This window comes from Crocodylus porosus, unplaced genomic scaffold (genome assembly GCF_001723895.1).
Source record: "Crocodylus porosus isolate Cpor-Errol unplaced genomic scaffold, CroPor_comp1, whole genome shotgun sequence".
NCBI classification, from domain to species: Eukaryota; Metazoa; Chordata; order Crocodylia; family Crocodylidae; genus Crocodylus; species Crocodylus porosus.
The window spans coordinates 68,822,757-68,840,486 of NW_017728947.1; the positions used below are offsets into that span (position 1 = coordinate 68,822,757).

A 17,730-nucleotide genomic window follows, 5' to 3' on the forward strand; every position below is an offset into this window, starting at 1 on the left:
ATATCCTAGCATGTGTTTGTAATCTATTGTCCTTTTTTATGCTAGTGGAAATACCTTTAAGGTGGTGGCAGTGGTATGTTTGAATTTATGTAATCCTTGCAATAGTCCTTTGATCAGAATAGTTGTAAGGTGACAGCATATCTACTGCTAGTGAAGACTTTTTTTTTATCAGCACTTCTGTTGCTGTTCAGTTTATATGCTATAAAAATGTTTCCAAGAATATTACAGGTGATATGAGTGTAATAGTCTTCTGCGTGAAGGTGCCCAATCTGTTGTAGACTGCATGCTTGCATTGTTACTACATGAGACGAAATAATCAGGCATTGAACTGTTTTTATTCTTTGCCTTTGAACTGTTTCTTTCACTGCTTCCTTATCTGAGAGCAAGATACTTTTTTTTTTTAAACCAGAAAATAGGAATGAGGTACTTCACAGAATAATTTATTTAATACTGGCTTGTATATTCTCATGGTATGCCACATGAAGTGTATATATACTATTATATCATTTTGTATTACGTATGCTATAATATATACCATATATTCTAATATATAATTATAAACCATGTAAAATATTATGCATGCATGCATATGCCACTGTCATACCATGAGAATATTTGTAAGCACTATAAACTTTGGTGTTTGAAATGTTGTACCAGTCAAACTGTTGTAGAAATGTGAATAAAAAAGTTGCATTAAAATGACTTCTATAAACATCTCTTAATGTTGATAAACATTTTGCCTAACAAATTAGTCTTTGAAAAATCTACCTCTAATCTGTGGATGATATTGCTTTCCAAATGTACTCTTATATTAGTGGTGGCGAACCCACAAGTATTCACGCTGCGAGTGGCATGTGCAGCTGGTATTTTTGGCATGTATTTCCCAGGTGCTGCGATAAAGGATGCAGCAGCAGTGGGAGTTGGGGCAGCATGCTAGAAGTGGGTAGAAACTGGGATCAGTGCTCACTTGAGGGTTTGAGTCCATCTGCACCTGCTTCCATAGCTCTTGCAGATTCAGTTTTGCCACCTGCTAGTGATGATGGAATTTGATGGCACTAGGCAACTGTGTGCTTGATGATTACAGTGGCACTTATACTGTGAGCATTTGCAAAAAGGGGTGGTCACTGCTTTCTTAAATAACTTAAACAGTTAATTATATGAGCATTTTCAGTACTGCGAGAGAACAACAGTTTTAAAGTAAATACTGTATTTACTCAAATCTAAGATGACCCCCCCACCCTCCTCAATTGGATTTTATACCGTGTGTACAGAAATTTTTATTATTTTCTAGCTATAGAATCTTAGGTATTGGATAGATGTCTCATTCATTCCTCCCCTCCCCCCCACTAGTCCAGCAGGGAAAGCGGTAGCTGGGCAGGGGATGGGGGGTCAGGTTGCCCTTTTGCCTTGTGTCTTCCCTCCCCTGTTTATTCCCCCTGCAGCCTTTCTGCCCTGCTATCACCAGCACCTCCCACCCCCAGGCCTCACAGTCTCTGCCTGTTTCCCCCACTGTTCTCCTTAATGTCCGCCTCTTCCATACCGCTCCGCAGTCTCAGCTGCTTGTCCTTCCACTCCCCCATCACTTCCATCTCTTCATGTGTCTCTGCTTATTGTCAGGTGCTTCCCTGGCTCTTTTCCCCCCCAAAGTACAGCATATGGAAATGCAGCCCCTGCCAGCCTTGCAACAGTGTTAGTGGCTGGACAGACAATGCGCATTGTCAGTATTGCTGATTAGTTGGGTGGGAGACAGAGTTTCCCTGTGCTTTGTGCCCAGGAGGAAATCTGAGGAGGAACTAAGCTGTGTCTAACAGTAAGCGTGGGGGAAGGAGGCAGAGACAGGGAGAAGCTGCACAGGGCAAGTAGAAGGGGGGCAAGAGTCTGCTGTGGGTTTGACTGGCTCTGGCCTCAGTGCAGGGCCAGAGTCAAAGCTGTAGCAGCCACCTTGTCCCTCTTGCTTTGTATGCAAATTTCTGACAAGGGGCCTTTTCACCCATGCCAATTGGGACAAAAATCTAGGCTTAGATTCAAGTAAATATGGTAAATGCTACTAGGGAACATCCTAAAACATGGAAATTGTACTATTTAAATTCGTTCAAAGTACACTTGATTAAAAATCCAATTTCAGGTGGTGGTGGAGGAATAGTTTTGATTATTCTAGAAATGGTAATTCCTTCCTTTTTGGCATCATCAGGTAGCTAGATAAGGATTTACTCCCCCCTCCTTTGCTGCAGTCTAGCAACCTGTCCTCTCTTTTTGAAAAAATCAGATGCTGCAGTCAGATGTTTCAGTTTTTTCAAGCCTGTGACTTTTCTTAAAGAGGAGATGCATATGTTTTTTTTAGGTGTTGTGCTGATTCTGATGGGCCATATGGTTGGGCATGGAAAATTGCAACTGATGTTTGATGATAGGACTTGGCCTTTCAGAAGTGTTATGGCGTCTTACAGAAGAGCTAAAACTTCCCACCCTGGTTGGACCTGGAGTGTCAAGCTTCATAAAAGTGTCATCTTAGCAATTGTGACTGCTTTCTGTGTGCTTTCAAGCTGATGGGGAACTTGATTATGTTGAGAAAAAAGGTCACAGAGGCTTCTGTTTGGGAATATGCCAAGCAGTTGCCTTTAGAGGTCTTGGAGGCACTACTAGAAGCAAGGCTCTCTCTCAAGTCTAAGGCATTTATATAGGGTTCAGTGCAAGAAGAAAAACTTAATCCTATACCAGAAACTTTATGTAGTCCTTCCAGCTCAATCAGATACTGATGAGCAGTTTGGAGACCTAAGGAAAAAGCCTTATGTCAAGATTTTTACCAGAGGCTGTGCTTAAGTTTTAGCTGTCAGAATGATGCTTCAATTTTTGGTAGACTTTCTAAAGAGACTATAAACTTTGTATCTTTGATGAATGAATCATAAGAAGAGAGAGATGGAAAACATTACGTTCCTGAAGGACTGCTAAGACTGCAGGTTAGAGTTCAGTTGCTACAGAAGTCAGTTTAGTAATTAGATCCCAATCCACAAAGGTATTTAGGTGCTTAATCTTTCTCAGTTCAGTGGAAATTGGATCTAAGCTTAAATCCATTGTTTCTAGTTCCATTATATCCTTCCACATGAAAGCTCTGTATGTGGTTACAGAAAGTCTCTCAAGAGACTTTCCTTGATGATATTTGTACTAGAAAGGCCTGGAAAGATATTTCGTCGGCCTCCCAACTTCCACATGAAGCAGCATTTTGATTTGATAAATTTGCCTCTAGTGCTGTCCAGCAACATTTAAATTTCAGAGTGTCTTATGGCTCTGTTCTGGAATCCCAGACTAAGTTCTGTCTTACAGTCTCATCCTTTTTAAATGGAAACTTTTGGGTTGTGGAATACCTTGGACCAAATGCTGCTTTTTTCTTCATCTGAAAGAGTCAGTGACCATGTCTATGTGAGATGCTGACTGTGCAGTAGAAACTAGCTGCTGTGTGGTCAGTGTTACCTAAAAGCTGTTTGGCAACTTACTGTGCTGTAACTCTGGTTACTTGTAGTATAAACAAGTACTAAGTGACTGTGCAGTAATGACTATGCAGTTAGTGTCTTGTGTAGATGTAACTGATATCCATCTTTCCGACATTCAGTTCTTCTTTTATTACTTTCCTAAGACATTGTAGAGAATCTACAACCCCAGACTACAAGGGACAGGAACAAAATGCTTTCAAATGTTCCTTTTGAAATTAGGACCTGTTGGCCTGCTCTGTGCCTCTGATCCTGGAGTCAGACTTGCTTTTCCTTGTCAGTGGTTTTCTATTGTAGAAGACAACTCTTTTGTTTTCCCTTTAAGCAATTTTGTGGTGTGGTGTTTAGTCACTTACCCCAAGGACCAGTGGAGTACCTTCTGGTCTTTCTGCTCATCTGCAGCCTAGGCTAAAAGTTGAGATTTGCAGTCCAAAAGAGAAATGTGATTAGTGGCACTTTTTGATTTAAATGACTTGGGTTTTTCATCATGGTACATGTATTTCAAAATAAGTGTTTTACTGAAGTCATAAAACCATCAGTTCTGATAGTAGTTCTTAAACTAGACATCCCTCCTCCCAACTTGGTTTATTGAGTTCAAGTTGGTTCTCTCTTTGTTCATATACAAAAAATGCAAGTGAATCACCTCTTGAACTCTTTCATTTCATTGGTCCTACTTTATGAAAATGCTTTATCCAGGATCTAACCATGAATCTGTTCTGTCAGGAAAAAAGACTTCCAAAGATGTGTAGAGTACTTTTCCTTTTAAGCTTCTGACATTCTTATTTTTCTTTTCAGTGAAAGTTTGTTCTGGTGGCTAAATAGTTATTGATTTCAAATGGTGAATGAATGAATAAATGGTTATCTGATTATCACAGAGATATGGTTACCATTTGTTTTTTGAGCTTGATCATCAATATCTTAATACTACATTAGTATTAAATAGGTTTTGTATTTAAAAGTATGAACCTGAAAGAAGAAAAAACATTAAGCAAAACATGTAAATTTTACCCCAATTTAAGTTTTAATATAATCACGCTAAATAACTTTTAATAGCACATGCTACCCCTTGAGTTCTGTGAATTTGTTTTGTTTTATTCCAGTTAACTAAACACACTATAAAAGCTGTGGTATCAGTCCACGGAGTCCATCTAATTCATAGGTAGTGGGTTCCAAATATGGCTGCAAGCCATCCAAACCAATACTTGGTCTATGCTCATTTAGACAGAATCAACCAAGTTGTTTTTCATTTTCATCTGTTGGTACTCTTCAGAAATATTTAGGAACTTTGTAGTTTCAGTAGAATACGTGAAGGAAAGGATCAGAAGTTCTAAAATAGACTCAGATAAATTAAAAAGACATTTGCACAAACAACCAATTAGGATAGCGTTTCTTGTTCTCACTATATTATATTCAATTGAATACACACTTAATCTGTTATTACCCTGTAGATTTTTGTAGTGACAATATCTGATGACACGTCAGAGTTTGTCTGGGGGGAAGAATTCTCTCTGTTCAGCAGCACAGCTCCATATCCTGAGAGAGCTCCCACTCATTAAGAATATAGCATCCCTACCTGCTTAACAACAAACACAGTCAGGTTAGCCATTTTCTGTATCGTCTCTCCTTAAAATAATTGGGTTCAAATTTACTGTCATGTTGTTCAGAATCCCAGCCATCTGCAGACTTTCTACTTCCAGGACAGTTTCACAACAGCTAAGTTTCACTGAAACAACAGAATACCTGATTAATATGGAAAAACTTGTAACTACAAGAGACAAACTTTTTCATGCAAGAAATAAATATGGTATTTTTTTTAATTCTCTTTTTCTTTTCTTTTGGTATTCACTTTTACTGTCTAAACTTTGCTTTCAAATTTATCAGTTCCATAGAGGAAATCAAAGTTTTAGCCGCTTAACTAATAAAGAGAGTTTGGGGCTTTAACTTTCTCCTGTTTTGGTTAGTAGCAGTGGTTAGAGAGAGAGCCTTGTATCATAAGGTGGAATTAATATTTGGGCTTCTGTCAGAAAAGTCTGTAGTGAAGTAGAAAATATAACTGAGACCTAGATTTGAGAAGGAAAGGTAACTGGTATGGATGTCACTGCAGTAGTAAAGAAAAGGATTAGCACCTAATAGTTTTTTCTTGTAAATGGGTCAAAATTTTATACTAAATAATCCAACACAGTATAAAATTTGTCACCTGCAGTTTGTTTTAATAATTAGGTCATTCTTAAGGTGAAGGCTCTTTTAAGTTCATTACATAATTAAAATACTTGAAACCTGATAATGAATATAAGACATGGATGATTACCTTAAACTGTTTAGAAGCTCAGACATTGTGCCATGGTATAGGAAGGTGTTCAATTAGACTTTAAAACAACAGTGTGTTTTTAGTTTGCGAAAGAACAACTCTTTTTAAAAAATCTCTTTCCATAATGATTGCTATATTTTTGTTTGCTTGTTTTGTTGTTTGCTTTGAGCCTTTTGGTTCACTAAATTATACAATCCAAATGCTTCAAACACTCAGGTAAGTAAATTGGTGGATTTGTAAATTTTGCCAAAATGTTAGTTTGAATATATTTTTTTCAGAGAACAGTTGAGTGATTACACTGTCTTTGGCTGCAATTAAATCAAATGTGTAATTTTAAAATAAGTAACCTGTTAACCGGTTACAGTTTGCTTTGGGAATATTATTAGAGCAAACTAGTGGCATACCAAGGTTTAAGCTCGTCTGTGCCTTCATGAGGGTACATGCATATAACTTAAACTGTTAGTGCTTATTTGTTAGTGCATGCTGGAATATTTCATATTTATCTTTTATATATATATATATAATTTGTGAATAAAATTGTGACTTCCTAAATCTGAGGCAGTATACTGTTACAATTATTACCTCAGGAAGTTTTCTAATCTCTAAGGGATTAGAAACAGTGGTTTAAGAGCACTTCCTAAATCTGCTATGTCAGGATTTAATTTTTAACATTATTGGTGTTCCTGTTATTTTTAAGAACTATTGTGTTGCTTTAGAACTTAAAATTCCGATTTTTTGTTCTGTTTTTTTTTCCAAACAAAAACATAATCTCTCCACTTGTTGCATATAGCTAAAGAGTTATAATGGTAATGGTTAAAAAATGCTGCTAATCCCTCTTTAGAAATAAGTGATTTTTAGCTGAGCCAAGCACACTACGTAATTAGTATTTTTATTACCTCAATGCCATGTAGTTAAGCATAGTCACCATGACTGACACAGAATGCAAAGTTTAGTATCAGAATCTCTTTAGAGCCCTTATGTTGAACTTAAAAGACACTAATTTCAAACAGTAATTTTATGGTAGTGTGTGTGACCTTGAAAATTATGACATGTATGTAATAGAAGGCATTCTGTTAAACTTTTATAATGTGTGGCATGGGGCATGTGCTGGGAAGGGGCTAGGGCTGTGTTGCCACAACAGATGGGCCCCTCATGGTTCCCCTAACGCCCACTCCTTGCATGCCATCCACTGATGTAGGCATACTTCTTTGATAGCTACCTTAATTGTAAAGGTAGCACAGTATTTAAGAGAGAGAATTGGTGTAATTTGGTGATGCCCAATGTTTTCACCCCACAGGCCAAATGAACAGAGTGGGGCTGGGCTGTGGGCCTGATAAAGCCAGGATTTGGCTCTCACTGTCCTCTCCCTGGCCTGTAGTGTATGGAGTGAGCCCTTGGGGTCTGGCACCACTGGGCTTGATCCTTGGAGGCCTAGAACCAAGCACTCCCAGCCCCCAGTGCTATCCCTGCCTGGCCCTGAGCACTGGGATTGGGTGTCTGTTGAAGTGAGCAGGACTTGGGGCTTCCCACAGGTCTGGAAATTTGGTGTTGGGGGAGTGGTGTCACAGCTGTCCTGGCACCAAATTTCTGGACTTGTGGGCAGCCCTGCAGGCTGGATGATACTGGTTGAACACCTTTGATATAATTAATGAAAATAATTATAACATTTAGGCATAAGAAAGTTTATTTTGGGTTTTAAGGTTATCTCTGGTAGAGATTAAGATAAAAAGTTAGTGTTGGGTATGCTTAAGGCCTTTCATTCTCTTCTGTAGGAGAGAGTTCTGACTTTTTTCTCAGAAATCAGATGAGACTACAGGTTTGATGCATTATGGTAGTTTCTGTTTCTATATTCTCAGCACGTTATTTTGAAAGAACTTATATACAGTTCCTAGTCATGATTGATGAATAATTATATAGTGTTTGTCCAGCTCAGTATTCTGTAAAATACAATGTGTTTTGAAAAAAAATTTTTTTTCCTTCTCCCCACAAGGACTGTGTACTGAAGGTATCTACCGTGTTAGTGGGAATAAAACGGATCAAGACAACATTCAGAAGCAGTTTGATCAAGGTAATGATGGACCTCAGTATTAGGAAGGAAAAAATCACCTTGAATTTATTACCCAATAGATGTTGCAGTACAGGTAAATTGTACTGAAAAATGAATTCTTTCCTTCAGTGTTTGCACGTAATTTTAGAAACTAATGGTTGTTTAAAAGGAAAATGAGACACTACTACCATTGATAAAAGGCATTGCTATAAATGCTTAGAATTAATTACTATAAAAGTATTAATATTGGCTAATTAATTTGAATGGAGGCATTTGACAAGACTTTAAACATTCTCTTTAGGTGAAATAATAGTTTATTTAAATAAAGCAGGGAAAATAGATCCTTTTTGAGTCTGCATTTTAGGGTGTCTTGGGTAACTAGGATCTGTTTCTGGAAGAAGACATTTGGTGTGTGGGTATGTAGTTCCCTCCAGAAAATTTTCAAGTTGTCTAGATTCCCATCTCCCCTTTTTGCCAGAGCTATACTATCTAACGTATTAGACCTTCATGCAAATATCTCTTCTTCTGAGTAACTAAGCATCTTCTAAAACAATTATTTACTTAAGGTTTGCTAGGGGTCTTAAGATTATTTCTGTCAAGCAGTAGGTAATATTGAGGTACAAAAACTGACTCTGTGACCAGCTGGAGAGCAAGGGCAGTTGGAAACCTTCCCCTCCTTCTCCCCCCCCTTCTCAACTCCCCACCAGCAGCACAGCTAATGAGAACCCTTGAGTGAAGGAGCTGTTCTCCCAACCTTTGGTCAGAGCAAGAGCAAGTGTGGCAGAGCTTGAATTCTTCTAATGTGCCTTATGAGCATGTACTCTACCCTTTCTCTCCAAGACATGTCTAAGTAAAGCATGTCACATTGAGTGTTTGTTTACACTGTGCCTGCAAAGGAAAAGGTGATAAATGGCTTCTTAAAGGGGCAGCCTTGAACGCTGTTTGGGGAAGGAGAGGAGGGGTTGAAGTCATGCTGCCATCACTGTAGTGCAGCAGAGTTCAGTTACAATCATGGAATCCTGTTCCAGGAAGGAGGGGATGCATGTCAGTGCTGTAACATGCCATAGGTTGAAATTAAATCATGATGTGAATGAGCTGCAAGGACATGCTGCATTCTTTAACCCATTAATTGCACTTCAACTGCAATGTCTGTGAGGGGCCTAAAGAGCATACAAGTATACCTGCTGAATCTCTGTGCTGTCATAATATAGTTACCCCTCTGGTAAAGTGTCTGACTGGGATGAACAGAGGTGATGATGGGAGAGGGACTCAAACTACCCTAGTAGAGGAGGTCCACTGGACCAGGAGATCATGAACTCTAGCCCCGTTTTGTTCCTAAACTTTTATTAAGTGTTGTGAAGCACGCATTATTATTGAGTAGTCCCTTGGAGAAGTAAGTGTCCGAGTTTTTCCCTTTAGCAGATTCAGCAGTTGGTATTCAGCTCTGCTGTAGTAGCAAAAGTGTCGTTCCTGTAGCTGTACTGCTTCTCAAATAGATAAGGCCAAAGATGCATTCATGTATAATTACCTCGGCAAAACACCCTGCAATATCCAGATGGAAGTTGGTATCATTAAACAGTTCTATTATAACTTGTGGAGTAGGAACCACAGAAATATAGGTTCTTTTCTAGTTATGATACAGACTTCTGAAAACTATCTGAAATAATTTGATTATCAGTGCTTAAGACGTGATAGGTTATGAAAGTTATGGAGAAAAAATTTTAAGGGGAATGGAATTCCATTTTCAAAAGAAATTGAGGATCTTCAATTCCTGACTTGTTCTTGAAAATTACTTCTGTTTTTTCCACTTTCTCTGCCTCCTCAAAATGATGGGTATTTTAAAGCAAAGCTTGAGCTAAAGTAAACGGTATGGTTAACTGTATGCAGAAACTAGCATCTGAAAACAGAACTGGTATGTTGCTTAGTTTTTAATTATACTCTTCTGGACCAAACACACACTCCTATTTCAAGACCTGGTCTTTCCCATCCTGTGGAGTTCCATTTTTCTCAGGAAACTGTAAAAAACTTGTTGTCATCTTTCATGTACAGTTACAAAAAAATCTTTTTCTCATCCACGTATGACATTTCTAAATACCTTACATTTCCTGAATCCAAACATACAAAATATTGAGAGGACGCTGTGTATGTGTATTTCTCTTCAAGTTCATGTGTACTGTTGTTAAAGAAAGTTCACATGTACTGTTATTCCAAAGAAGATATAATCATGAAGACTGTGTAAGGTGGTGATTGTAAAAAAACAGAAAATCTCTCAAGATGTCTGGCCACCCAAGCATCAGAGTCAAAACGCCTACTCTGGCCATATCTTGACTTAAACAAAAGGTATTTTTTAAAGTGTGCTAATTCAGTGTTATAGTGGAGAAATGTTTTGAACTCTGCTAGCACTTGGGCTGGGCAACTTGTCATACTTCTTCAAGGCATTCCTCAAGTGTTTATGTGCCCTCTGTGTTTTTTTTTGTTTTGCTTTTTCATTTAAAACAGCATGTTTCTTCAAGCCCCAATGGGAAATAAAATAACCACCCCACCAATGGGGGTGGTCATTAACAGGCCTTTTAACATTTTAAGCTCTACTACTGCTTTTTGAGCTAATTGAGAGAATTCTTTCCAACCAGTTAGTCATAATTTGGTTTTAAACTAGCTATTTTGGCTTGTCTACTCTACAGTCAAAAGTCACTTGTAGAGACGTTCTCAGTTGTTTTAATGCAGTTCTTTCCCAAAATGTTTCTTTTCCTTATCAGATATAGTATGATAGTGGCCACCCTCTAACGTGCTGCTGTTACAAATTAAATATCTTAAGAACTTGGCTATGCTGTCAGCTTTCTCAAATTGTACAAAAATGAGTTTTAGAATTTTCCCACTTCTAACAGTATATTCACATGGATTCTCTCTAGTGTTGTTTCAGAAAAAATAGGTTTAGCTTAGGAAATAGAATATGTATTGCCATAAATTGTGGAATATTACTTGCGATTATTTGAAATACTGCAGTACTTTCAATAAGTCGGATATTAGTAGCTCCCTATAGACCTGCTGAGTGTCCTTATTTTTATATTTGTTTTCTTTAGAATTTTTGTAATTTTTTAAATTTTAGTGCCATTGAACTATGGACATTTGTCACAACAGCAACCGTTTTAGTTGCCTTGTACTTAATACATACAACTAATTTGACTAGTAAGGATGTATTTTTTTTTTAAATCGTTTTCATTGTAAGCTGCCTGCAGTCTTTGGAATTTTTTTTCTCATGACATCTTATTTAAGTTGAGCGCATAGGAGGATTTAAACATTAGCTATTTAATGTTATTTATATTTACATTGATAAAGAGGATCTGCACAAATGCATTAAATAGGGTTTTAGCCTTTTTTTTCTTCTTTAAAGGTATAAAAGTTATCAGCATCTGCACAAATGCATTAAATAGGGTTTTAGCCTTTTTTTTCTTCTTTAAAGGTATAAAAGTTATCAGCTTTTAGGGCAAAAATCCAGCTGTTAACTGATAGTGTTGGCAAAAATTTTCACTCTTGGCTGTTTTTCCCTTTGGGAAAGCATTTAAAGCATCTAGCCTATTCTTATACTACACTTATCACTTTAGTAATCCAAGAGCTTTCCAATAAAGCATTAAGCAATATGAGTAACACCTGCGATCAACTGCTCAAGGGGAAAATTGCATGTGTAGTGAGTGGTGTGTGTTTTTAAAGGTTTTAGTTTTCATTTTTAAAAAAATTGTATTTGGAATGAAGGTGGGTGAGGTTTGTGATGATCTTTCAGTTCCTGTGGGAGTTCATTTCACAGTCTTGGACAGGTCTCCGAGAAAGCTTTCTCCTGCACAAATGAACTGTATCCTTTTTGTAGAGAGCTCTACTGTGTCAGAGGAATGGCATTGTCAAACACAGACTCCATCCTACAGTGCTAGAGGATCTTTAAATTGGGTCCAAGCCAGTGTGCACTTCAGCATTACAGAATCCAAATACATTTTAAAGATATAAGAAGTCCATGTAGAGAACAGCAGGTGGGTTGATGCATTTGCAGAACCTCTTGCTGCAGTGTTCTGTGCTAGCTGATGTTTTCCAGATGCTGGAAGGTTCATGCCCAGATGTTTCATTATTGCAGTCCCCCGATAGGTGATAAAGAAATAACTAGGGCCATGTCACTGCCTGCCATTATGGAACAGAATCACTTGAGAACCTGACATGGTAGAAAGTGTTATTTGTAGAAGCTGCTGTTTAATGCCTGCCTTCAGCATCAGTCAAAAATTTAAGATCACTATTGTCTGTCTCTCAGGAACAGGATATTGGATTGGATGCACAGTGGTCTGATCTGATACGGTAATTTCTGTGCATCTAGCAGACATTTCTTAGCTGTAATTTCCTGATGAGCTGCTACCTTGTTTCTAGCTGAAGTATTTCATTTTGGGGTAAAATATTATCATTAATCATTACTAGAAGTTCATTTTTTTTCTTATGAAAAAGTAGGACTAATGATTGTTGTTTTAGCAAGAAACATTTGAAATGTTTCCAGTACAACCTGCAGCCTTTAATAAAATAAGTAAAGTACTTTGAAGCAAATAGTGTATTGTGGTGATCATCTAGATTTCCGTGGCATGTATTATTTTTCCTTATTTACATTCCTCAATCTTTGCTAATCCAATAATTCAGAAGTAGGTTTATTTAAAAAAGAAAAGATCCACTTGGACCTGGGGGTTCCCATGCGACTAGGAGCCCCACCAGGCCACCCATCCTCATCAGGGTGCAGTTTTAGGTCATGCCCAGGACCAGGAGCCTTCAAACCATCCCCATAAGCTTCTGCTCTTACCTCCAAGATGTTTCATACAGCCTTTCAGCCAGACAGTGTTTCTGCCTGGCTGCCAGCAGCAAACTGTTGTGTTTATGTAGGCAGCCAGTGTTTTTAAATGGCTGCTGCAATCAAGCACCTTCTGGCTGCTTGACTCATCCCTTAAAGTGGCAGGCACTGCAAGTGCATTGCCAGACACTGAATTAAATGGAAAAGCTAAATAGACAATTACCATATTTAACGCGATCCAAAACAACTTTGAATTCAAGATGACCACACCAAATAATTGGATTCTGTACATGGAAAATGTATAAGCGTTATAATTTTTCCATGTATAGAATCTACTTAGTGGAAGGTTGTCTTAAATTTGTACTCGCTATTGCTGTGGGGGGGAGGGGTCAGATACCCTCTCATTGATCCTGCACCCCTTACTTTTCCTGCCTGCCCCCATACTTCCTGTTCCTCACTGGTTTAGGGCTGGAGGGATTGGAGCTTGAGTAGAAGGGAAGGAGTCAGGGCAGGTTGTGCAGCCTCCCCTGTTCCTTCTCCCTCTCCCAAGGTCTCTCTCACGCTCTCCTGTCTGTAGACCCTCTCACGTACTAACTAATCATCTCAGCCCAGGGCAGGTGATGAGTCAGCTCCAGTTTCAGCCCTGACCCTGAGGTTGGAACTGAGCAACCACCTGCCCTGAGCCAGTACTCAAATCCAAGATGACCCCCCCCCACCCTCCCTGCTGATCATAGGCGGGGAAAAGCCTTGTCTTGGATTGAAGTAGATATGGTAATCATGTTCGTTAGCTGTCATGTTGCTGTAGTGTGCATTTAGTTGAGTTTGTATCTTGGGGCTGCATTAATAGAAGAATTATATGTACAAATCAAAAGATGATACTGCCATTCTACTTGGTGCTGGTTAGGCTTCTTCTGGACTACTGCACCCAGTTTTCAACTCTGCATATTTAGGAGGATGTAAAGAAACTAGAAAAGGTCTAGATGCAAGTGATGGAGATGATAAAGAGGTTGGAAAGTAAATCATACATGGAAAGGCTGAAGCACCTTAGATGTATTTCATTTGGAAAAAAGATAAAGGAGAGACATGGTAAGTTTTCAGGTATTTGAAAGGTTACCATAAAAATGGAAGGACATTGTTCTCCCATGTCACAGAGAGCAGTGGGTTTTAAAATGTAGCAAAACAGGTTTTGATTAAACTGAGAGTATTTCTAACTGCAAGAACAGTAGGAGAATGGAACAAGTTAGGGAAATTGTGGAATCTTCCTAAGGGAAGGTTTCCAAGAAGAGATGGTGTTACAACTACAGCAAATTCTGCATTTCATAGAATCATAGAAAATTAGGGTTGGAAGGGACCTTGGGAGATCATCTAGTCTAGCCCCAGGCTCAAAGCGGGACCATCCCCAGCTAAATCATTCCAACCAGGGCTTTGTCGAGTTGGGCCTTTAAAAACCTCAAAGAATGGTGAGTCCAAAATCTTTCTAGGTAACTTGTTGCAGTGCTTCACCACCCTCCTAGTGAGAGTTTTTTCCTAATATCCAACCTAAACTTTCCATTTGTTTTTGGGGGGTTAATTGAATCGAGTTTTGAATTTCTTTACAGCTCTATGACTGGATTTGTTGCGACTGCAGGTATATAGTTGCCCATTTCTTTCAGTTACTATTTTAATAAAATTTTGGTGGCATTCCCCCTTTTAATATTCGTAATGTGAGGGGGTTTTGGGGGGGGGGTCCTTTTTTTTATAGAAAGTTGTATGCAGTAGCAGCTGTCAATCTTGCTTACACTACTAATAAATTGTTTTTTCATTTGGTCTTGCAGATCATAATATTAACCTAGAATCTATGGAAGTGACAGTAAATGCTGTGGCAGGGGCTCTTAAAGCCTTCTTTGCAGATCTTCCAGATCCTTTAATTCCTTACTCTCTACATCAAGAATTGGTCGAAGCATCAAGTAAGTAATAAATCATTTTGTTTTTGATTAAGTTGTACTGTTGCTATAGGATTTAAGTTTATTGTATGTTGAAATAGCTGTTGTGAAACAGCACCTTTTAGAATAAATCATCTTAATGCAGTTTACTGTCATTCTTTATAATGAATACTTTATTACAAAGAAATTTATTCAATAAACTTCGCAGGAGAAATTGAGATTTGTTTCCCTTGTTTGAATATCTCATCTAATATAAAGAATCTTGATTATATCAACCTTTCACTAATACTGCACATGAAAGAAGCCCATTTAAATTGGTACAAAAGTTTAGTAATGGGAGAACACTAATGAAATAAAGATGTTTTTGAATGTAAGATTTACAAGAGATGGTACATTGTTCTATTTATGATACTTTTTGAAAGCTCTTTTATATTTTAAAAAATAGCTTTAACAATATTATCATGTATTTATCTTTAATATGTTTCATTACATTTCAGTTGCAAAGCATATCAGTTGTGAATTTTATCTATTTAAAACTTTCCTTTCTTTGTGTTAGATCAGCTCAGGGAATTAAATTTGTAGTAAACTTTCATAAAGCCAGAATTGCATATTTTGCCAGGTTGAGCTCTGACATAAATTGCTCCTATGTTTTCTTAACCAAAACATGAAGCTAGAACCATGATAATCTGTGCCCTTAATATAAAAGGCCAGCTGGATGTTTGTGGTTTATATACTTATAGGTGAAGCTGTTTGCTGTCTTACTTCTCAGTGGTTTTAGTGGGATTGCTTGGTACATTTTCCTCAGACAAATGTGTGTTTTTTTTTATTTTAACTTAAATTATGAAGGATTTTGAAAAAAGATACTTCTTTATATAATTGCCAGTTTTAGAAAGGAGTCTAGATTAAAATTTATTGTTGGACATTGCCAGTGTTGTTATTTTAAATTTCAATTGAGCATATTTGAGAATATATTTAGTTGTTACAGTACCCCAGAGCTTCAAGTTAGTTTATTAAAATACTATCTTTATGAATGTATTTCTAAAAACAATGTGCCAACTCGAACTGTATTTTCATAAATATTCTGCAGCCTGCTGTTTATTGTAACTTGTAAAATATGTTTGCCAGTATCTCAGCAGTAGCTAGCAATAGTTATCTGTAACGGAGTTTCAGAGGAAGATTTATAAAGAGTATATGCTCTGCCTGCAGACTCATTCAGGTTTGAAGCTTTTCGGTGCTAAATGGAAACACTTTGTCAATGATATTGCTTAAGGTTAGGTAAGAATTGGGCTGTTTGTTCCTCAGAGACTATGTCTTCCTAGTCAGAAGTATAGGGGCTAAAAATGTAGTTATACATGCTAGAATTTATTGAAGGCTTTGAGGTGGAGGGGTGAGAAAATGATCCTTAATACTACAAAATAGGGAAAACTTATTTTTTCTACTTGTATTAAGAAATATTTGAACAGATATAACTTAGAACCCCTTCTGGCTTTATTTCTGGAGCAGAGTCCTCTCTACTTTCAGATCTCTGTAGAATTAACACACACTGCAGTTCTTTTCTTCTTGGCAAACTTTGAATGCCCCTTTCTTCCCCCCATCACGTCAGCTGTCTTCTAGATTTCTTCCTCTCTATATAGTGAAACATGTCTAAGCTGGAATTTCCCCAGATGGGGAAAAACCTCTGTCTTTATAGGGGGAGCAGAGGTGTTTGCCTGTCTGTCATGCTGGATCATGGATGGTCAGGTCTGGAGCCACTCAGATTGTGATGCCCACCAGGGTCAAGAGGAGCAAGCTGAATGCACCAAAGACTAAGCCAGAGGGAAAAATCAAAGTGGTCTGGGATCAGGTTGAGCCCTGTTGCCTGGGTATATTGTCCCTGTGTAGCAGTCTATATGGGAGAAGTGGAGAGTCAGGTGACCTCTTGACGCAGGAGGGGCCAGTCAGGAGTTGACAGAGGGTCAGGCCCTGCTGGAAGCTTCAGGCTAGCCTTGCCCTTTTTGGGAGGTCAGCTGTGGGGTGGCAGGCCTGGATAAATGGCTGTGTTGGCCAGGCCAAGGCCTGATGTTGACAGCCCACTTAGTAGGGAGACCCCAGGCACTCTGCTCCCTGCCTGATCCTGCCAATGAGCTGCTTGGTGTTACTGAGCAAGGGGAGTCTGTCATGGTCAGAGGGCCAGCAGAGCTCCAACTTTGCTAGCTGTGCTTCTGCTCCAGCATGGTGTTCTGGCTGCAGGTCCAGGTCCTGCAGAGATTGCTAGAGTTTGGACTCTTGCCTGTGTTCTGAAAGCCCAGATGAGAAACCCGGCCTCTGCAGCTATAACACTGGCAAGAGCCCCAGTGCTCTGGCTGAAGGGCTCCTGGGAATAGCCCTGGGTCTTGCAGGGTAAAAGGCAGCAAATAGAACTACCCCCTGTCCTGCAGAACACCCACGAACACTTCTGGTCCTTGCAGGCAGGGGGCCAGCTCTGCTTGCTGTCCTGCAGGACGGATGCCTGTGAACAGCTTCAGTTGTCAAATATAAGACAACCCCCCATTAGTTAGATTCTATATATAGAACATTTTGTTATAAATTTTCCAGGTTTAGAATCTAATTATTGGAGGCTTGCTTTGAATTTGTCCCTCTCCCTCTGTTACAGCATGGAAAATAACTTTGGAGGGGTCAGGTGGCCCCCTTGTGCTCTGTCCCACCCCCAACACTTTCTCACAGCCCCATCTACTTCCTTACTATTAGATCCTCCTTTTCCTGAGCACATGGAAGTAAGGAGTGAATTTGAAAAAAATGACTGAAATAATTTACCTGTAATTTGCATATAGTATAGGGATGTGAAAGGTTAAGTGATTATCAATTTAACCGATAAGCCCAGTGATAACTAGCTAGCTCACTAGTTATTGTTTAGCATGGGGTAGGATGCAATCTGACAGGGAAGGGGTGGAAGAGAAGCCATCCGGTGTCCCAGAAGAAACTGGAAGGTGGCCGGGCAGGTGGCAGGAAGAGAGGAGGGGAGGGCGTGGGGGAAGGCAGAAGGGGACTAGTACCTGTAATGGTTAAAAAGAAAAACAGCAGGCAGCTTAACAGCTCATCAATTGATCAGTTAATCTGCTTGTTCACAGGTGTTCTCTCCCTCCCAGCACAGGGGTTCATGTGAGCTGTGTTGTCTAGCAGGG

General features: G+C 38.8%; 1 protein-coding gene across 2 annotated transcripts in view; it reads left to right on the forward strand.

Annotated features, from left to right (window-relative positions):
- The window catches only part of ARHGAP5 (Rho GTPase activating protein 5), a 66,886-nt gene that overhangs the window by 36,189 nt on the left and 12,967 nt on the right, over nt 1-17,730 (forward strand). For both annotated transcript variants that reach the window (XM_019551504.1, XM_019551503.1), the window contains exons 5-6: nt 7,781-7,858; nt 14,462-14,593. In XM_019551504.1, coding sequence (XP_019407049.1) covers nt 7,781-7,858; nt 14,462-14,593 — 210 coding nt within the window. The remainder of the gene's footprint in view (nt 1-7,780; nt 7,859-14,461; nt 14,594-17,730) is intronic.